Below are 18,148 nucleotides of genomic sequence, written 5' to 3'. Positions count from 1 at the left end.
AAAGAAATCCCCATGAAACTGAAATCACATTACATAACAGATGATTCACTGCAGTACAGTACATTTTCACTGGAATTAGGATTATATATATAAAGATTTGTTCCTTAGGTTTCAGCATGAAAACTATATTAACATAACTGAAAAGCCATAAGCAAAGACATAACTGTGAATCTGTAAGTTTTACGTACTAAAACTTGGAACATTTTCTCACTGTATTCGATTATATGTGGAGTCCCAAAGCAAACTTCCAGCCCATTAAAAAATACAAGCATAGCAATAATTTGATCTAAAACAGGCTAGATATAAGCATTATTCAGTTATCAATAATTGTCACCTTATAATTTACAAAGGCTTTCTGGAGACATTTCAGTGATCCAGTCCTCCTGTATAGGAGATTCAAGAACTCTTCACTACATTTATTCTGGGCAAAATTCTCTCTAGCAGGTAGAAGCACTGAAAATCGTTCACCTGAGAAAAGCACCATAGGTGCACAAGCAGGTTGGCTGTTGAGGCAGGCCAGCATGCAGCAGGTACGCCAAACCCCAGGCTGGGCAAGGTGTGTTTTCAAGTCTGGACTTGTCAATCCAGCCCAGGCCAAGTAAGGCAAGCCTTCTTGGCCACCCATCTCAGAACCCAGTTTTCTTAATGCAATTTGAAAATAAACTCAAACCCTGGTCAGGTAGCTCAGTGGGTTGGAGCACTGTCCCGTGCATCAAAATGTTTGCAGGGTCAATTCACAGTCAGGGCACATACCTAGGTTACAGGCCTAGGTACATGCCTGTCTGGGCATGTACAGGATTGATGTTTCTCTCTCACATCAATGTTTCCCTCTCTCTCAAATCAATGAATGTATGTTTGGGTAAGAATTTAAAAATAAAATAAAAATTACAGAGGAAAAAAGAAAATAACTCAAGATGCCACTACCTCTGTTTTCACTGGTCAACAACTAATTTCTCTGTGTACTAAGGACAGTCCCACAACCATCTGCACTGGATCAAGTAAAGGCCACCATAAGACAATAGCTGCATTAAGTCATTATGATACAGGCAGACCTAGCCAGACAGACTGGCCGGATGCTGGGGGTGAGGGAGGGGCCATAGAAAGTGCCCGAGGCAGCAAAGCAGCACCATGTTGCCCCAGTAATCGAGCTAGCACAGCACATAACAACAGATTCCCTGCCCTCTGGCAGAGACAGGGCAGGAGAAAGTCACTGTGCAGTTTTCACAAGGCTAGAGAGTGATGAACAAAGAGAATAGCCCTCCTACCCCCTTCTGGTTCCTGATTGCAGGGGAAACCATAGGACACAGCGACACTTGTACCATAAAAGTCAACATGGCAGCAGGGGGAGGTGCTGACCTATCAATCTAGCCTGAGAAAAGGACAGGATTGGCTGGGCAGCTAGACCCTTTTGGAGTGTGCAGAAGTCTCCAATGGGAAATTTAAAAAGAGGGAAGACAGAGACTTGAACTTCTTCCTCTGGGATTCACAGTATGGATGTGGGGGGTTGGAACACTTGTAGAGCCAGTGGGCCCTGGAAGCCATGTGACTGGGCAGCGGGCACTGGGCATGACAGAGCACCTGCAGAGCCAGCCACAGCCTTTGGCGGCAGCCCTGTGCCCCTGCACAGGTAGGAAGTGGCAGTGGCTGCATGGTGGAGCAGGCTGTATGTGTAGTCTCTAGGGAGAAGCCTGAAGCTGAATGCAACCAGGAACAAGCTAAGCCACCTAGATGGTCATTCTGCAGCCACCTGTGGTTCCCAAAGGAAGGTATTTTTAAATGGGAGAAGGAACTGCAGGCACAGCCTTGGACTGGTCTGGCAGAGGGTAGCGGGGTTGTTTCTCTGGGCTTTCTGGAGGGGACAGGCTCTGAGGCAGAAGCCTGCCATTCTTCCAAATTGTGTAGCTTTTGAATAAAAGACCTCTTTCCTTCTTCACCAAACCTCTGCCTCCAGAGTTTACCTATGGGTGGCAGCTGGCAGCAAACCCCACTTTCTGTCTGGTAACAATTGGACTGTCAACAATCATCATATCATTAACATGAGCTTTGAAAAGAATCTTTAAAACTATCTCTCACAACACTGAGTCAAAAACCAACTTTCACAACAGCTCCACTGAGCAGCCTAAGCAGAAAGTCAGCCTCCCACCTCAAACCCAGAACATCACCACTGAATGCCTCTCAGGCCCACACTAATTCCCACCTCCTCCCCGTGCTGTTACTGGTGCTGGTATCCTCAGTCAACAGCTCTCCTCTCATTGTTACCAAACGGCAGTAAGGCAGCCTCCATAACAGCTGTCAAACACAGCCTCTCTTTCTGTGCTCATGCCCCAGGCTAGTTGGAGCTTTTCATTCCTCTTCACTGCGCCACTGTCATGGCCTCCTAACACATCTTCCCAGATCTAGTTCAGGTGATCCTAGCAGACAAACACCAACACCCTGTTCAAAACTCTTCAACAGCTCCCTATGACTTGCAGACCAAGTCCGAACTCATTAGCATGATGCTCAAGTCCCTCCAAAATCTAGTCCTTTTACAAATTCCCTGTGCTTTTCTTGCACTATTTTCACACTCAGCCCAAGAGATAGTCTAAGGTTTGTAAATACAACAAATGCCTTCAAGGTCTAGGCATTTAGCAAACAAAAAATAGATGACTCTAAGTACAGGGAGTGGTGGCAACTGCTGTTACAGGCAAAGCTTTCAAGATTTTAAAATGAAACCCACCACGCTGGCCAAACACTCTGGGCACTACTCTGGTCCAGGGGCTTCCTAGTCACACTGAACCCCTCTAACTCAAGCTGCTGTGCACGTCCTTCCCCCTCCCCCCACACACACTGTACCCTCTGCCTAGAGCCCCTGAATCTCTCCTCCCTCCAACTTACAGAAACTGGGGAGACAGCTCAAAAGACACCTGGCACTGTGCCTTCCCATACACCCTAACACAAGGTACACTCCCCCTCCTTAAGCTTGACAGGCACACAGTGTACTGGGTGCACATTCTAATTCCTAGTTCATTGTGTTGTTTACATTCTTTCTATTAGTTACTTCTGAAAGTGGCTAACACTTCAAGGCACCAGTTCCTTTGTGCCAAGCACTTTGTGTACATCAATACACTAAATCACCACACTCTATGGTAGACACCACTGTCTGTACTTTACAAAGGATGAAACCACAGATTAGAGAGATAAGGTAAACTGCTCAAAGTCACAAGGTTGTTAAGGGGTAGATGCGGGGTTAGAACCTAGGTCTCTAGCTTCAAAGCCTTTGCCCTTTTACCTAAAAGTGTGCTGCCACCCTCGGGCACCTAGGTGCACCCTAAAGCACATCCTCAGTCACCTTCATAGGACTGCAAGCTCTATGAAGGACAGTGACCAGGACTTACTCAATTCTGTTCCGGAGATCTAGAGAACACCTTATCTACTGGTTAGATAAATAATATCCCCATTTCCTATAGACTGTTTTCCCCTAGATTAAGCCTCAGAAGGAGAAAAACTGGACAAGTATAAATACCATACTTGTACAGTATCCTCAGGTGACTGACACCCATATCACGGAATATGACACTGCCAGCTCCTCCAAAGCCTCACTGTCTTTTCCTGATTACAGCCCCATGACTACCAGAAGTAATCGCTCGACTGACTCCTAAGGTATTTAACTCCTTGCATCTTTTTTTCTTAAAATATTTACTATTTATTTCTAAGCAGTAACTTTTTTTCTACCTTCTGCTAAATGAACTTGTGATTTCATTCACCCATGTTATTGAGTCTAATTGCGATTTGTATTTTATTGCCTTATTAGTATCCTGTTGGTGAATATATCATGATTTCTCTATTCTATGAATGATGGGCATTTGGGTCGTTTCTAGTTTTTTACTATTATGAACAATGCCACAGCAAACATTCTTCTACACATCTGGTGCACACACACACACATTACAAAATAGATCCAGGAGTGCAACTGCTGGCTCATAGACAGTGAGTATTTCCAACCCCGTTAGGTAATAACAAAGTGTTTTCAAAATGGCTGTAGCCATTTCCATGCTGAGAGCGGTGCACGAGAATTATCTATCTCATCAAGTCTTGTGCTGTGTGCCCCCTTTCCTGATTACTAATGGGGCTGTATACTTTTTCATGTTTACTGACCATTTGGCTATCTATTTATGTGAACAACTTGTTGAAGTCTCTTGCCATTTTTCTTCTGGGTTGTCTGTTTTTCTTACCGATTTGTAGTTATATATGTTGGAAGTATCTTCTCCCACTCTGGTTTGTCCTTGCATTGTCTTTACACGACTTCTTATGATACATTTGTGGTTCTCATCCTAGACAACACTCCCAAACTTATCTCTCTAGACAGGGCTTCTCTGTTGAGAGAACCTCTGTCCAGCTACTTATTTATCTTCATTTGGATGTCTAAATAGCTCACCTAAACTTCTGACCTCTCACTCCAAGTCTGCTCTACACTTGCTGTCTTTCCCATCTTAAGTAATTCTTCCAGTCATGGAAGCCAATATTTCTAAGTTTTCCTTGATCCTGTCTTGCTCACACCCATTTCTAATCCATCCTCAAATCCCATAGGATATTCCTTTAAATGCACACTAAGTCGATGGTCACCATCTTCACCACCACCATCCTAGAACAATCTATCCATCTCTTGGTGCGGATCACACAATATCATCTAAAAGAGCTCCTTGCTTCCCCCTCCCCACCCCCACTCTATAATCTCTTCTCAACATAGCAGTCAAAAAGCAAGATCAGTTCTCTACTTTGCTCAAAATCCCCTGATGGCCCCCATCTTAGAGTTGAAAACCAAAGTCCTGACCGGAACTCGAAAGGCTCTACGTGATCTGCACGCTGGCCATCGAACCCCCAGACCCATTACCTCCCAATCTCATCTCCCACTCCCCTACCCACAAGATTCCACTTCAACTACACTGGCCTCTCTGCTGCTCCTCCAATGCAGCGAGCACAATGCTACCTCAAAGCATTAGCAATTTCTCGTTCTTTGTGGCTTCACTGTTCTCCCCTCAGATGTCCACACAACTAGCTTCCTCTTCTCCAAGATTTTGCTGCTATTACCTCACTGTCTAACTTAAAATTTCAACAGCCCCTTACCTGTCTTGACAGTGTTCTATTTTTTTTTCTGTAGCACTTAATATATTCCCATGGTGTTTGAAGCTATCTTTTAAGTTTTCACATTCAACTGGTTATTGTTAACTACAGAAATACATTTTTATGTGAAAAAAATCAATTATTTACCTGGAGGTTCTTTAAGATTTTCCTATTACCCAATCATAAATGGGGGGCAGTCTTAATACCCCTTTTCAATCCTTATACCTTTTTCCTTGCCATTCTATACTAAAGCAATGATGAACAGAAGTAAATACAGCAGGCATCGTAGTCTTGTTCTTGATTTTAAAGAGAAAGTTGTTCAATTGTCACAATTACACACAATGTTTGGTAGCCTTTTTGAAGACACTAATACAGTTCAGTTCTTGGTTCTCCATGATTCTATCATGAATTGTTTTATTTTATAAAGTCCCTTTTCTCCATCTATAAATGTGACCTCATTTTTCTTTTGACTCTGAAGTGGCAAATTACACTTACTAATTTTCCATTGTTAAAACAACCTTGCAGTCCTTGTATAAATGCAATCTGCTCTACGGCGTTACCCTTTTAATATACCATTGGATTTATTTTCTTTGTATTTGAGATTTTTGCTCATGACTGATATTTCCCTGTAACTTGCCTTTCTTGAACTGTACTTAAGTTTGACCTTATGATTATGTTAGCCTTAAAATAAGTTGAAAAGCATCTTTTTTAAAACTTTAGAGTTTACAGAAGATTGGAGTTATTTCATTCTCGAATGCTTGGTACAAATCTTAATTGAAACCATTTAAGTCTGAAAGTCTTTTTCTTAGTCTGCTGATCAATGACTCAGTTTCTCTCATAGTTTAGAAAACTCATGCTTCCTCATTTAGTTGTAGAAAGTTATGTTTCTCTAAGAATTTTGTCCATTTCACCTAAAACTTCAAATGTACTGCCATATACTTATGAATAAGTTATTCACTTATCTTTTATCTTTTGAATGTTTGTAAGAAAAGCTGTGATGTTGCCAGTTTCCTAACAAAGATTTCAAGCTTGGCTCTTATTTCTTTGGATGTAGTGAGCATGGTAGTTAATGTGTGATAAATCCAGTATCCAAAGTCTCTGTAGAGTCCACTTCTGTTATGTTCTTTCTGTTGGTTTGCCATTCATGACATCTCCTATCTCCACCTGCCTGGCTCTCCTTTTGTATTGTATTAGACAATGTATTTGAAATTTTAATTGAAGGAGAAACTTATGGCCTAAGATGATGGTATCTTCCTCCAGAAAGTTCCATTCTCTTTTGCCAGTTTGGATCTATCTTAATCCAAAACCAAAGCTTCATGTCCTCTAGTTTGCCCAGATGATTCAAAACTGGTATGCTCTTATCCTGAAGGTGTGGCTCTTCACAAATCCAGCTTGAAGTGGAGGTGATCCATCACTGTCTCCACCTCTGGCCAGCCCCAAGATCTGACTTCTGTAACACCAGCCCCACACAACTACCAGAAGCACAGCTCGAGTTCTCAGCTGCTTCTTAATGAACAGCAAGTGCTCTTGGGACAAAAGCTGCCCTTAATGACGGGGTCTTCTCTCTCACTTCCCATCTGCTCCAGAATTTCAGCCCAATAGGTTCTTCCTATCTTGTTGTTTGATGCTTTTAATAAAAATCTAAAAGCATTTTGTTTAGCTTTTATTCATCTTTAATGAGGTCTGTCAGAATTACCTAGTCTGTCATTTTCCAGAGAGGAAGACACACATAACTTTTCAAGGGAGTGAAATAGCTAGGTCCTTCCAGAAAATTAATTATCCTTTAAATGTCATTTCCTTGTCAGCACTGTCAACACCAAGGACTGGAGTTGAGCCCTCACTTCTGAGCCCCGAGAGAACATCCGACTTCCCATCCACTCAGAATACCTAAAAGGGCTAAGTCTGAGTTTCCTGGATTTCCACCACTATGATGCTGCTTAAAGCAGCAGTACCTTTAAAGAAATCTGGTTAGGAAGAAGGTTAGAAAAGGACACTCCACAAATAAGATAAAGAGTCCTGCAGGCTCTGCAGTCAGCCTGCTGCACCAGAAATCTATTTCATAAAAACTAGCTGTTTCTTTCTTTTAGTAGAGAGTGCTTAGCCCAAAGCACAATTCATTCTAAACTGAGACATTATTAGAAATTAAAGTTAAAAGCCTTATCTTTCTTATCTAGTTTATGAATAAAGAAGGAAAAGAAAGGTTAAGATTACCATAGGATATAACTGTATTTTAAGGTAATTACTGGGCTGGCTGTAGTTCATAGTTTGAAAATAAAAAGGACCCTACACCAAAAATGCAAAACACTGCAACATTTATAACTGCAACGCTTTAAAAAGCATTTGAAAAGCGTTTCCAGGGATTGATACGAAAGTATCCTTCGATAACCAAGGTTTACCCTTTCAACTAGAAATAAAATGTCCACCTCTACTCTGGTGAATAAATCAACCTCTTAGATCCACCTTCATCTAATTATTTTTACTTCCATTTTACTTTTACTGTTAATTTCTCTCTACCTGTATTTTCTCACATTTTGTCAGGAAGTCAGCATAAGAAGCTTCTAAGCTCTTACTTGTGCCCTTATGGTACATCAAATCTAACCGCAACGTCAACACAGACACACACACTTTGAAAGAAACTCAATGATGACTTAAGACTAAAGGAGTGCATCAGTGCTACTGTATTTTCTAATCATGCATCTTACACTGGACTGAGAGATTTCTGGCACGCAACTACCAGGAAATTTCCAGTTTCTAGTTTGCCCTTTAATGGCTGCAGAATTTAAAATGCATTAAAAACATCCCAGGAGCTCATGGCAGATGTATCATGAATGCAATGCAAAAGCTCCTGTTCCATGAAAAGAAACAAGGGACAGACAAAGCCAAGGGTCAGCTAATTTGGAATGAAACACACACACACACACACACACACACATATATATATATATATCTCTGCCCCAACTGTTCTATAAAGCTATTAGGTGATACCATTTTTTTCTGACCAGCTCTAATAGCCCTGAAAAACTAAAAGCCAAGCAGTCCACTGGTCTACACCTTAATAAAGAACATATTTCAAGTCCCTCCTCCCCTGACATTGGGAGAACCAATTAATCTGAATGGATGCAATGGCAACCTTAGTCCAGGTGCCCTTGAAATTAACAAAATTACACACATCTGTATCTCTATGACATGAGCTTACTGCCTGCACAAACAAAAATCACATCATTGCCATCTTAATGACTTAGGTAACTTGGAAGGGGAAAAAACCCGGCCTCAAGCAGGTATACATGCTTGAGAAGCTTGAGAAGAACAGCTTGAAGAACAGTCTCTGCTCACCTCTTATTCAGACACATGCCCGCTACCCAGAGACACAGCCTTTCTGGGGTTAGGGAAGCACCTGCTCCAGAAGACCGAATTCATTAAGATGGTATTGGAAGGAGAAACTACTCCAGAACTGAGGGGAGGAGAGGGAGAAGGTAAATGACATTTGGTAAGCCTTTGTTTAGGTGAATGGGCAGACTTGGAGGTTTGCTAAAATTCTTCCTCCCAGGTTTTATTCCTGTGCTAAGAGATGAAAGAATAATGCATTGCATGATATCACTCTGAACTGCTGCTCAGCTATAGATCATTCAGTAGAGGCAGCTTCAGCAGTGGTTTCTGCCCACAACTTCCTTCCTTTCCACTGTATATCATCTTTCCATAGATGCTAGGAAACTTCAACCACTTTAATTCCAGGAGTCATTCTAACCTGAAGGAGCAAGCTAATAATAAGAATAAGCCATGCCACTTAACAAGTGATCCAGAAAACTTTTATTCTTAAGTACTTTCAATAATCGATAAGAATGTGCCCTCCCCCAAAAAGGATATGAGTATCATCATTTCTATTACAGCTATAGTGGCATTTTCTGAGGACCAGATCTAATTTCAAATGCAAATCAAAATTACAATACTACAAACCTATTTATTATTTTAAGGTTTGAAATTTCAAAGTCAGGCTAGATTGAAAAGAATCAGAGATATATGTAATACTCACTATTCTTATCTCAATCCTGTTTCAGGGTTATTAAAAAAAAGGGGAAAGTATTCATTAACTTTTGGCAGTGGGATGGTTCAGAAGACTATAGGCAACAATTAACAGTTTCTTTTCCCAAAGAGCAGGAAGTGAACCTGATGTATCAGGCTTACATAAAAGCAAGTGAGAAAATTCACAATTGCTAAAACCATTATTCATCTCAGCAATGACAGGTCCTCCAGCTGGCAATGGTAAATGGTGGTTAACCGTTAGCCAGGGGAATTATGATTTTTTTTTTTAAAGTTTGAAGCCAGTGGAGTGAATCATATCAAGAATGACAAGACAGTTAAGCTAATCATCAGAGCATTCTGTGTACACCAGTTATGAACAATTTGGGCAGTCTAGAATCTTCTATCACCTGCAGATGAGCCTGCCTCTGCAGGGAGCTTCAGTGCATTGCTGTTCATGATGAACAGATGCAACTGTAATACAGGACTCTGAGTTCTCAAAGGCAGGGACACAGAAGGAGGTTTCAAAAGGTAAGTATAAAGCAAGCATCAGAATTTAAAACATCCTCTTCAGAAAATAAGATAAGTGGTCCCCCTTTTTCTGCAATTTTGCTTTCCATAGTTTTAGTTACCTACAAGTCATTTGTAGTCCAAAAATATTAAGAGGAAAATTCCAGAAATAAACAATTTCTAAGTTTTAAACTGCATATCGTTCTGAGTAGTGCGATGAAATCTTGCACCATCCCGCTCCATCCTGTCTGGTACATGAATCATCCCTTTGTTCAGAGTATCAACACTATATAGGCTCACAACCCATTAGTCACTTAGTACCATCTTGGTTATCAAATTGACTATCACGAAACCACAGTGCTCGTGTTCAAGTAACACTTATTTTACTTAATAATGGCCCCAGAGCACAAGAGTAGTGATGCTGGCAATTCAGACATGCCAAAGAGAAGCTGTAAAATGCTTCCTTTAAGTGAAAAGGTATGTCTGTATAGAAAAAAAGCATAGTATATATAGTATATATCCACATACATAATACTATCTGCAGTTTCAGGCACCCACTGGGGTCTTGGAATGTATTTCTTGTGGATAAGGGAAAACTAGTGCATTTTGTAATTGTGAAAGAAATTCATGTTGTTTTTACAAAATTAGAAGGAAAAGGACACAAGAAAATTAACCTAACTTGTAAAAGTTCAGTAGCCAAATATAATTACAGTTAACATTGGAGAATAGCCATTCAGATTTTTAAAATACACATATTTGACATATAGCACTGTATGAATTTAAAGTGTACAACATTGATTTGGTACATTTATATATTGTAATATGACTGCCATTGTAGTGAGAGTTAGCACCTCCATCACATCACAAAATTATCATTTCTTTTTTTTGTGGGAGGAATCACTAAGATCTAGTCCCATCACAAGTTTGGTTATAACATAACATGGTTGTCTACCTTCACTGTACTGTTCATTAGACTTTGTTATTTAACATGCACGTTATATATCAAATTCTGATGAGAGTTTGCTCACACGGCATTTCTTATAAATTTTAATTACAAATTATGATTAAACTACAACCTCTCTTCAAGGCATTCCAGGGCGGAATTTAGTTCTGATCAGGCTTATGCTGAGTTTACCAAAAAGTTATAAGGAAGCTCTTCATCGGACAATTTCTCACTAGTCAGATAATCAATCCCAGTCGAAGCTCAGAAGGATACAGATTTTTCAGATAAGGATTTTGACAAAATGAAGATATAACTTTGTGCCTATTTATCAGATAGCTGCAAAAGCAAGGGAGAAAACACTGCATGATCTGTGTGTGTGTGTGTGTGTGTGTGTGTGTGTGTGTGTGTGTGTGTGTTTCAGTGCACATTAATGTATTTGGAGGTGTTTAATAAGCTGTCTCCCAAACTTGATCTTCCAGGAGGGCCAAGAGATCTCCTCTCATTTCACTTGAAGAAACTAGATTCAGTTTATAAAGGTGTTAGATAGCAGCTCATTCAGCAAATGGGAAGGACGGTGTCTCCTCCATAGCAATAAGTTCATTTTGTTCTCAGGCCCAAAGGATTCCTTTGAAATGCACATAAAAGCAATGTCCAATCAGTCTGAGAGACAACAGCCAAAGTATAATGACAAAACCAAAACTGTTCAATAAACTTCCTTCAGTGGACTTTGGGTGGAAAATGCTAAACACTTTCACGGTGAGCAGGTCAATTCACTCATTTTTCCATCAGTGACACCTGCAGTAGGTTTCTCTTAGCAGGCTTTTCACAACAAAGTCCTCTCCAGAAGCAAACGTCCTAGAGAGCCAGATTAAAGTGATTACACAGTTCAAAAAGTCTACTGGTGCCAATTACTCTAAAAGTCTTCCAGATGGAGATCAGCCCTTCCACACCGGGTGGCAGAAAATGTGAGTCTTCCACGAAGGACTGGCAGAATCAGGGAAATACACACTGAGGAGCCTGGGGTCCGGATTACGTAGGCCCTCAGCCTTTCTTCCCTGCAGTATCTGAGATCTCTCCAACTGGCCCACAATAGAAGAGGGCTTCTTGGGTATTGGTACCTGATGTTTAAAGTGAGAGATCACCTATCATACCACAGAACAGACATAGCTCTAAAGAGACCTCAAAACCACACTCCCTGCCAACCATCTCCACTCGAAAGTCTAAGAACCAGCAGTGGGAAATGACGAGTTATTAATGTGTACCGAGTTTGTCTGAAAAAGTTCTGGGGATGGATAGTATGATGGTTACATAACAGTGTGAATGTATTTAATGTCATTGTATTACACTTCAAAAAATGATTGAAATGGAACATTTTATGTTTATTTTACTATATATGTACCTCCTATGAACCAAGCTAGGATTCATGAGATATTTTCTCAGAGACATGCTGACCACTCATTTGTCCAGGTACTATGAATTAGATCACTAACAAGCTATAGACCCATCCAGAGTTTCCTAAACAACAGAGTCACGCCTTCATACTGTACCCTTTGTTTTGAATGAGGGCAAACAGAAGAGCAGCTGCACACTGTCCAAAAAGTATCCATCCGCATACTATGAAAAATAGACATTTACTGAAGACACAAGATACAAGAAACATTGTACACAGAACAAGGATGCCTCACTCCCCTTCAGAGCAGGCACCTTGGGATCTCACAGAGTTTTCCCTGCAGGGATGGACTCGTGATGGACAATACCTTCTCAATCAAAAAATACAGTTAACATGGTCTTGATCTTGCTATGACTTTGTCATGCCTTCTTTGGGCGTCGAGAACCAGGCAACTTCCCTTGGGACGACTGAGTCTTCGTTTTCAGATCACAGCCACAGACCCACCATTCACCTCTGGTTATGAACTTGAAGAAATCTGGTTCATCGGTAGTGGTTCAAATCAAGTCATTAGCAACTGCAACACAGTGTTTCTTCTGCTATGGCAGCAGAAGCCACAGAATGAATTTTGCCACAACACATTTCATACCAAGATTCTGCATCAAAATCCTGGACGCAGTAGTTTTTGGAATCCCCAGATCAGCTTCTAGTTCTCACACTATCAGTTGTCAATCTTTGTTGACTAGAGCCCATATAGGGTCAACTTTCTCAGGCGTTCTGACTGTTGCAGGCCTTCCAGAACATGGGTCACTTTCAACAGATTCTCAGCCATCTTTGAAGCATTTGTGACACACTTTTATTTGCGTTCCACTCACTGCATTGTCCCCAAAAGCTTTCTGAATCATCCAAATAGTTTCCGCAGAGGAATGTTCAAGCTTAATGCAAAATTTGATGCAGATTAGTTGCTCTATTCACACAGTTGTTTTGAATGCAACTGCCACACAGTACACATGCTCACTCAATGGCGTCTACTGCCCCACTGACTAGTACAGTGAAGTCATCATTGTTCACACAGGCACATTCCAGTCCACTCTCCCTGGCTGCCAGGTTACATCGATATCACACAAACTGTTCTTGTTATAGTAACAATGGCTGAACTTTTACCAGACAAACCTTGTATTACTTTTGGCAAAGAGTTTAGTGTGTTGTTCAATTTATGTATTAGTTTCTTTAGAAAGATCCAATGCATCTCCAAAAATTTTGTTTTTGATATATGAAAACTTTTTCTTCTGTCCAAGTAAAACTATTTTTTAGACATATGAATTATAAAAAAAGAATCACTATATTTCTCTAGGTTATGGATTTATAGGATGCTAGAGCTTAAACTTTAAGTTCAAACTTTTTTATGTCAAGTGTATTACTATAACTAACTCCTCATTCTGTTACACATGACTCTTAATGTTTTCACTCCTCCTTAGCACCTTATTTTAATGTCCTTGGAAAGCAGGTGGGGCATGGTAAGTGAACGAAAGGCTGATTATAAACTATACACTAAAGAAGCACTCACAATGAGGATGAGTCTTTACAGAGAAAAGAACTGTGATCCGGCTAGGTTTTGATAGCTTTATAATGTACTTTGGTCAAATAGTCCAAATATTAACAACCATTAAAGTTGAAAAAAAAGTTTCTTACAATATTAAAAATTGGGGCACCTGATTACATACCAAATCAGAACAAAAAACCATAATTGTATCCCTTTAGTTCTAGAAGCAACAGGGAGAATAAGTTATTTAATGCTGCCGAGGCGAGATATACTCAAAGGCCAAACTAACCTTCTCCCTCATTTTTCTCCTTAAGATCAGAATGCACATGAATAAACAAAAAGTGTCCATGCAGAAATTCTGCCCTAAATCTCTACAGATGCCTGGATACCTCTATTCTTCACATTTGGACAGCTGCCATACAAATCAATTTTTTCTGCAAGATTATAATGGTATCTTTATTCAGTAACCAGGTAGAAAAATGGGAATAAAACAAAGGTTGAGGAAAAGTTGCCCAGGCCACTCTATAGTCTTAATACTAAAGTTTCTATACCAAAGTTTCCAGTCTTTTCTTATAGGATAATCTATGTTGCATGGGAAAAAAAATAATTTAGGAAGCTTTTTTTTTAAAGCCTCGAATATCCTTATTATAATCTAAGATACATATGTCAACCACATTAAGGAAGGAAATTGTTCGTGACGCCAGTGAATGGCAAACACAAGGGCGTGTTTCTACCTTCCACAGCCTTGTGACGAAGTGCGCATAATGGTCCTCCTGCAATAGTTTTACCTCTGCTCACTGTTTTGAACAAGCTGTGTTAAATAGTAAAATCTCAATATTCCACTTATTCTTGAGTCCATACTAGGTAACCCAGAAAATGTTCGCCCTAAACAAATTTTAGTTTTGTACTTCCCTAGTAAGCTTTCGGTGGGGGAGGGGTGGGGAGCGAGCCTTTGAATTAAAACAATCAAACCTTCCTATATGTATTGTGTGGTGTCTTTTACATACTATTGGAAATTAATGTTAAGTTTTAATAAATGTCTGATATTTGTTCAGCAACATATTAGCCAGCCATTTGAACACAACAGATTGTGTGTAATTTTAACCACAGATTGTGAATATCTTTTCTTTTTTCCCCCTAAAGGGATATCTTACTTTACATCCTCCTATTTTAGTACTAAAGACCCACTTCTGACTGCCAAAACTGTTTATGCATTCATTACAGATTCGATATAAAAGGAGAAAGAAACCTCACATTAATCCTTTTATTTCCAAAATACTGCGCACTGCATTCACTCCCAGGCTAAGGCCTCCGGGTTGTCAGAATCCCCTGAAACGCTGGCTAAAACATCTTACATTCCCTAAGCAGACGAGCTGTGGAGTCGCAGCCTTGAGTGTCACACTGCTGCCATCTTCACCCTATACCTTCAAATCTCCAAAGAACATGAGCTACAACCTCATCAGCAAATATTTCAAGCAAAATGCTCTGTCAAAGTCATTTTTCCCTACAAAGGACAACAGGCAGAGAAGATGAGAGGGGAGAAAAGACCGTTTACCTGCATCAATTTTCTGGAGAGCTCATTAGTGAGGAACTCTTCTTCCTTCTCATAATTTACAGCAAGGGTTTCTTTCTCCTTCTGCAATGCCTGAATTTTCTTGAATAACGTGTTACTGATGAATTCTTCTTCCTGCTCAGCCCTGGCTTGCTGTTTAAAAAAAAAATTAAAAGGGAACAAACAAACAAAAAAAGACCACATGTTAAGGAAACAGGAAATTTACTAATTGAAATATAGTTCTTATTTCCAGAGAGAACACCCATTTTAATTAGAGCTCTATTTTTAACTGTGAACCAACATACCTAAGAAGCACAAAACAGAGGAACTCGGCAGCAATCCTATTATCCCAAGGGCCGCCCTGTACTATGTATGGTCCCTCTTCTTAAAGCAGTGTTTCAAAGAAATTAACAAAGATTGTTTTAGCAGTTTTTAGCAGTTTGTTTTAGAAGCAATCCCAAGTCAATCGCCAGAATAGAGAAAATTCCTTCTCATATGGCAAATAAGTCCCACTCTGAGGTATGTGCATCAATCACACCTCTGTAAGTCACTATTATCTCAAAAGTTCATATAGCAGGTCCTCACATAATGTCGTTTTCTTCAAGATCATTTCATCATAATGTTGATGAGATACGTAGGAATTTCACTCTTGTTTCTATCAATTAGGATGTTAGGCGGTAGTTCCAAGAACCTATCCACAACGTTAACTGTGGACTTACTGTAATTAAAACATCTAGGCAAAAAATTTCAACTCACCAAAAGTAAAATTACGTCACCTCTACTGAAAGGGTTGGCACATGTCACTTAAAAAGCACTACAAATACACATGGCTTTATTTACATATTCACTGAGTAGTTACTGGAAGGAAATAAACAAATAGCTGAAAAATAGTTCTGCAAAGTAGTAGGAATCCAGGGGGTAAAAACTAAGGGTGGACAAAAGGAGTTTCATTTTTTTTTACTTTACGTATTTTCCTACTGGGAATTTTTTAGAGGTGTGGGAGAGAAAGGTCAGGCATTACTGATTTTTTAAAAAAATTTTATTTATTGATTTTAACGACTGGAAAGAAGGACGAAAGAGGGAGAGGAAGGGAAACATCAACTGGTTGTTCCACTTATTTATACATTCATCGATTGCTTCTTGTACATGCTCTGACCAGAAACAGAACCAGCAACCTTGGCATATTGGGACGCTCTAACCAACTGAGTCACCTGCCCAGGGCCAGGCATTATTGGATTTTAAAAAGAGATTAAACAAGGGTCAGGCATAATTCAATGGATCTGAAAATATTCTTCTGTAGATCCTCTTTTTCTATGGAATGTTTGAACAGAATAAACAGAAAAACCAACCATCCTTGAAGCAAATTAATGTTTTCAGAAAGAATGTACTTGTTTCAAATGGAGCCAACTGTATTCACAGCCCTTTTTAAACCACAACATTTTGATGCATTAATCCCCAATAATGAATTCCTGTTTTATCTGCCAAATCAAGGGAGGGAAAGCAATTCCAAGCCTGGTCTAGCACCTGTCACTTAGAATAACAGGAGAGCCAGAGGGCAAGACTCAAAAGGGCACCTGCATTAAGCAATTACCACCTTTTATTGTAAAAAGTCTGACAACCACTTGTGACTTCGGTGTTTTAGATTTCTGCACAAATTCACTAGATGCCCTGGCACCCACACCTAAACAGGCACGGTTTCTGGGGGTCCATCGTTCCTGCTCTCCATCACAGAGGCCCAGAAGAGGCACATCTGTCCCTGGAACTGCCTGCCATGCCATCCCACAAAAAAGAGCCACATACAGCGAGTACTTAGACCAAAAAACACAGTTACATAAAAAGTGGAAATCTTGGGAGAAGCTCCCGCACTCCATTTCTCTAAGAAACTATTTGGGATAGTCCAGGAGAGCTGAACAATTAGGAACACATCACAGGTAATAAATCTGCATCACCAGCCAAGAGCATCCAGTGAGCAATCCCCACGTCCCTAGTGGCTCTCTCACACACATCACTGTGTCAGTGCTTCTCAATGTCTGTTCTGTCCACTACAATCACGGGAAACTACTGAGGACTGGTGCTTCCCCTCCCCCTTTAAATTAATCCCCATTTGTCTTCAAAACTCATAGACTTCAAGATCTCACACCAGTGTGATGGGCAGCAATCCAAAGAAGTCAAAGCATATCTGACACATATATCCAAGCCCACAATCTGTTCAAGCTACCTGTTTTTCTGATTTTGACTGGCGAAGTCCTATATGATTTAAATTCTGCCTATTCTAAAGTTACGTAACAAAAAGGTAGAGAGGACATGTAATGCTTTTGTCGGTGATTCCTCATTTAGAAGTCAAAACAGTATTTGCCATAAATCAATTTCATTAGTAAGTCAGACTCAACTTTTTGAAAGTTACTACCAGACATTCGATATTTTAGACTGGTAAATTTAATCACAAGCAGTAAGAGAGAACCAGGCTCACGGGCTCAGCTGCCTGACCACCTTCCCTATGCACGGGGGCCTAGGTGGCCCTAGAAGCAAGAGTGGAAAATAAGAGGCTAGGCCCTAAGAGCTTGTTCATGGAGCTTCCACCCACTTCCCCTTTCATCTAACCATTAAGTCACAGGGACAACAGATTTCAGTGTTATATAAAACAGATAATCTGATAGAAAGCAGATTAGTGGTGGGGGCAGGAGAGGATGGGGAATGACTGCTAATGATACAGAGTTTCTTCTTAGGGTGATGAAAATTGGGGGGATTAGTGCTGGAGTTTACACAACTTTGTGAGTACACCAAAACCCTCTGAACTGTACACTTTAAAGGGGTGAATTTTAGAAGGGTATAGGAATTATATCTCAAGAAAGAAAGGAGTTCTGATAATTAACTGGGTCAATATTTCACACAACACCTGGTTGCCTATGCAGTTCTTCCCAGTGTTAAAAAACAAAAAAAGACCCAAAAAGCCCTCGAGGTAAACCCCACCCAGACTGACTTCCTAACCTACCTGCAGTTTCAACCACTCCCAGGAATGGAATTTTAAAATTATCAGTCTGGACTTTCCTGGTCTGGGCTAGTGAGGTATTCTGCCTGACAAAACCCGCTGCCTTC

At 40.2% G+C, this 18,148-nt stretch overlaps 1 protein-coding gene across 1 annotated transcript in view; it reads right to left on the bottom strand.

Annotated features, from left to right (window-relative positions):
* The window catches only part of CCDC6 (coiled-coil domain containing 6), a 105,505-nt gene that overhangs the window by 39,883 nt on the left and 47,474 nt on the right, over nucleotides 1-18,148 (bottom strand). Inside the window, exon 2 of the mRNA XM_045841984.1 lies at nucleotides 15,056-15,205. Within this exon, the coding sequence (XP_045697940.1) occupies nucleotides 15,056-15,205 (150 nt within the window). The remainder of the gene's footprint in view (nucleotides 1-15,055; nucleotides 15,206-18,148) is intronic.

Source organism: Phyllostomus hastatus, unplaced genomic scaffold (genome assembly GCF_019186645.2).
Source record: "Phyllostomus hastatus isolate PE091 unplaced genomic scaffold, TTU_PhHast_1.1 phas_contig_38, whole genome shotgun sequence".
NCBI lineage: Eukaryota > Metazoa > Chordata > Mammalia > Chiroptera > Phyllostomidae > Phyllostomus > Phyllostomus hastatus.
Note: the sequence above shows the minus strand (reverse complement) of the source record. Positions and strands in the feature narration are given on the sequence as shown.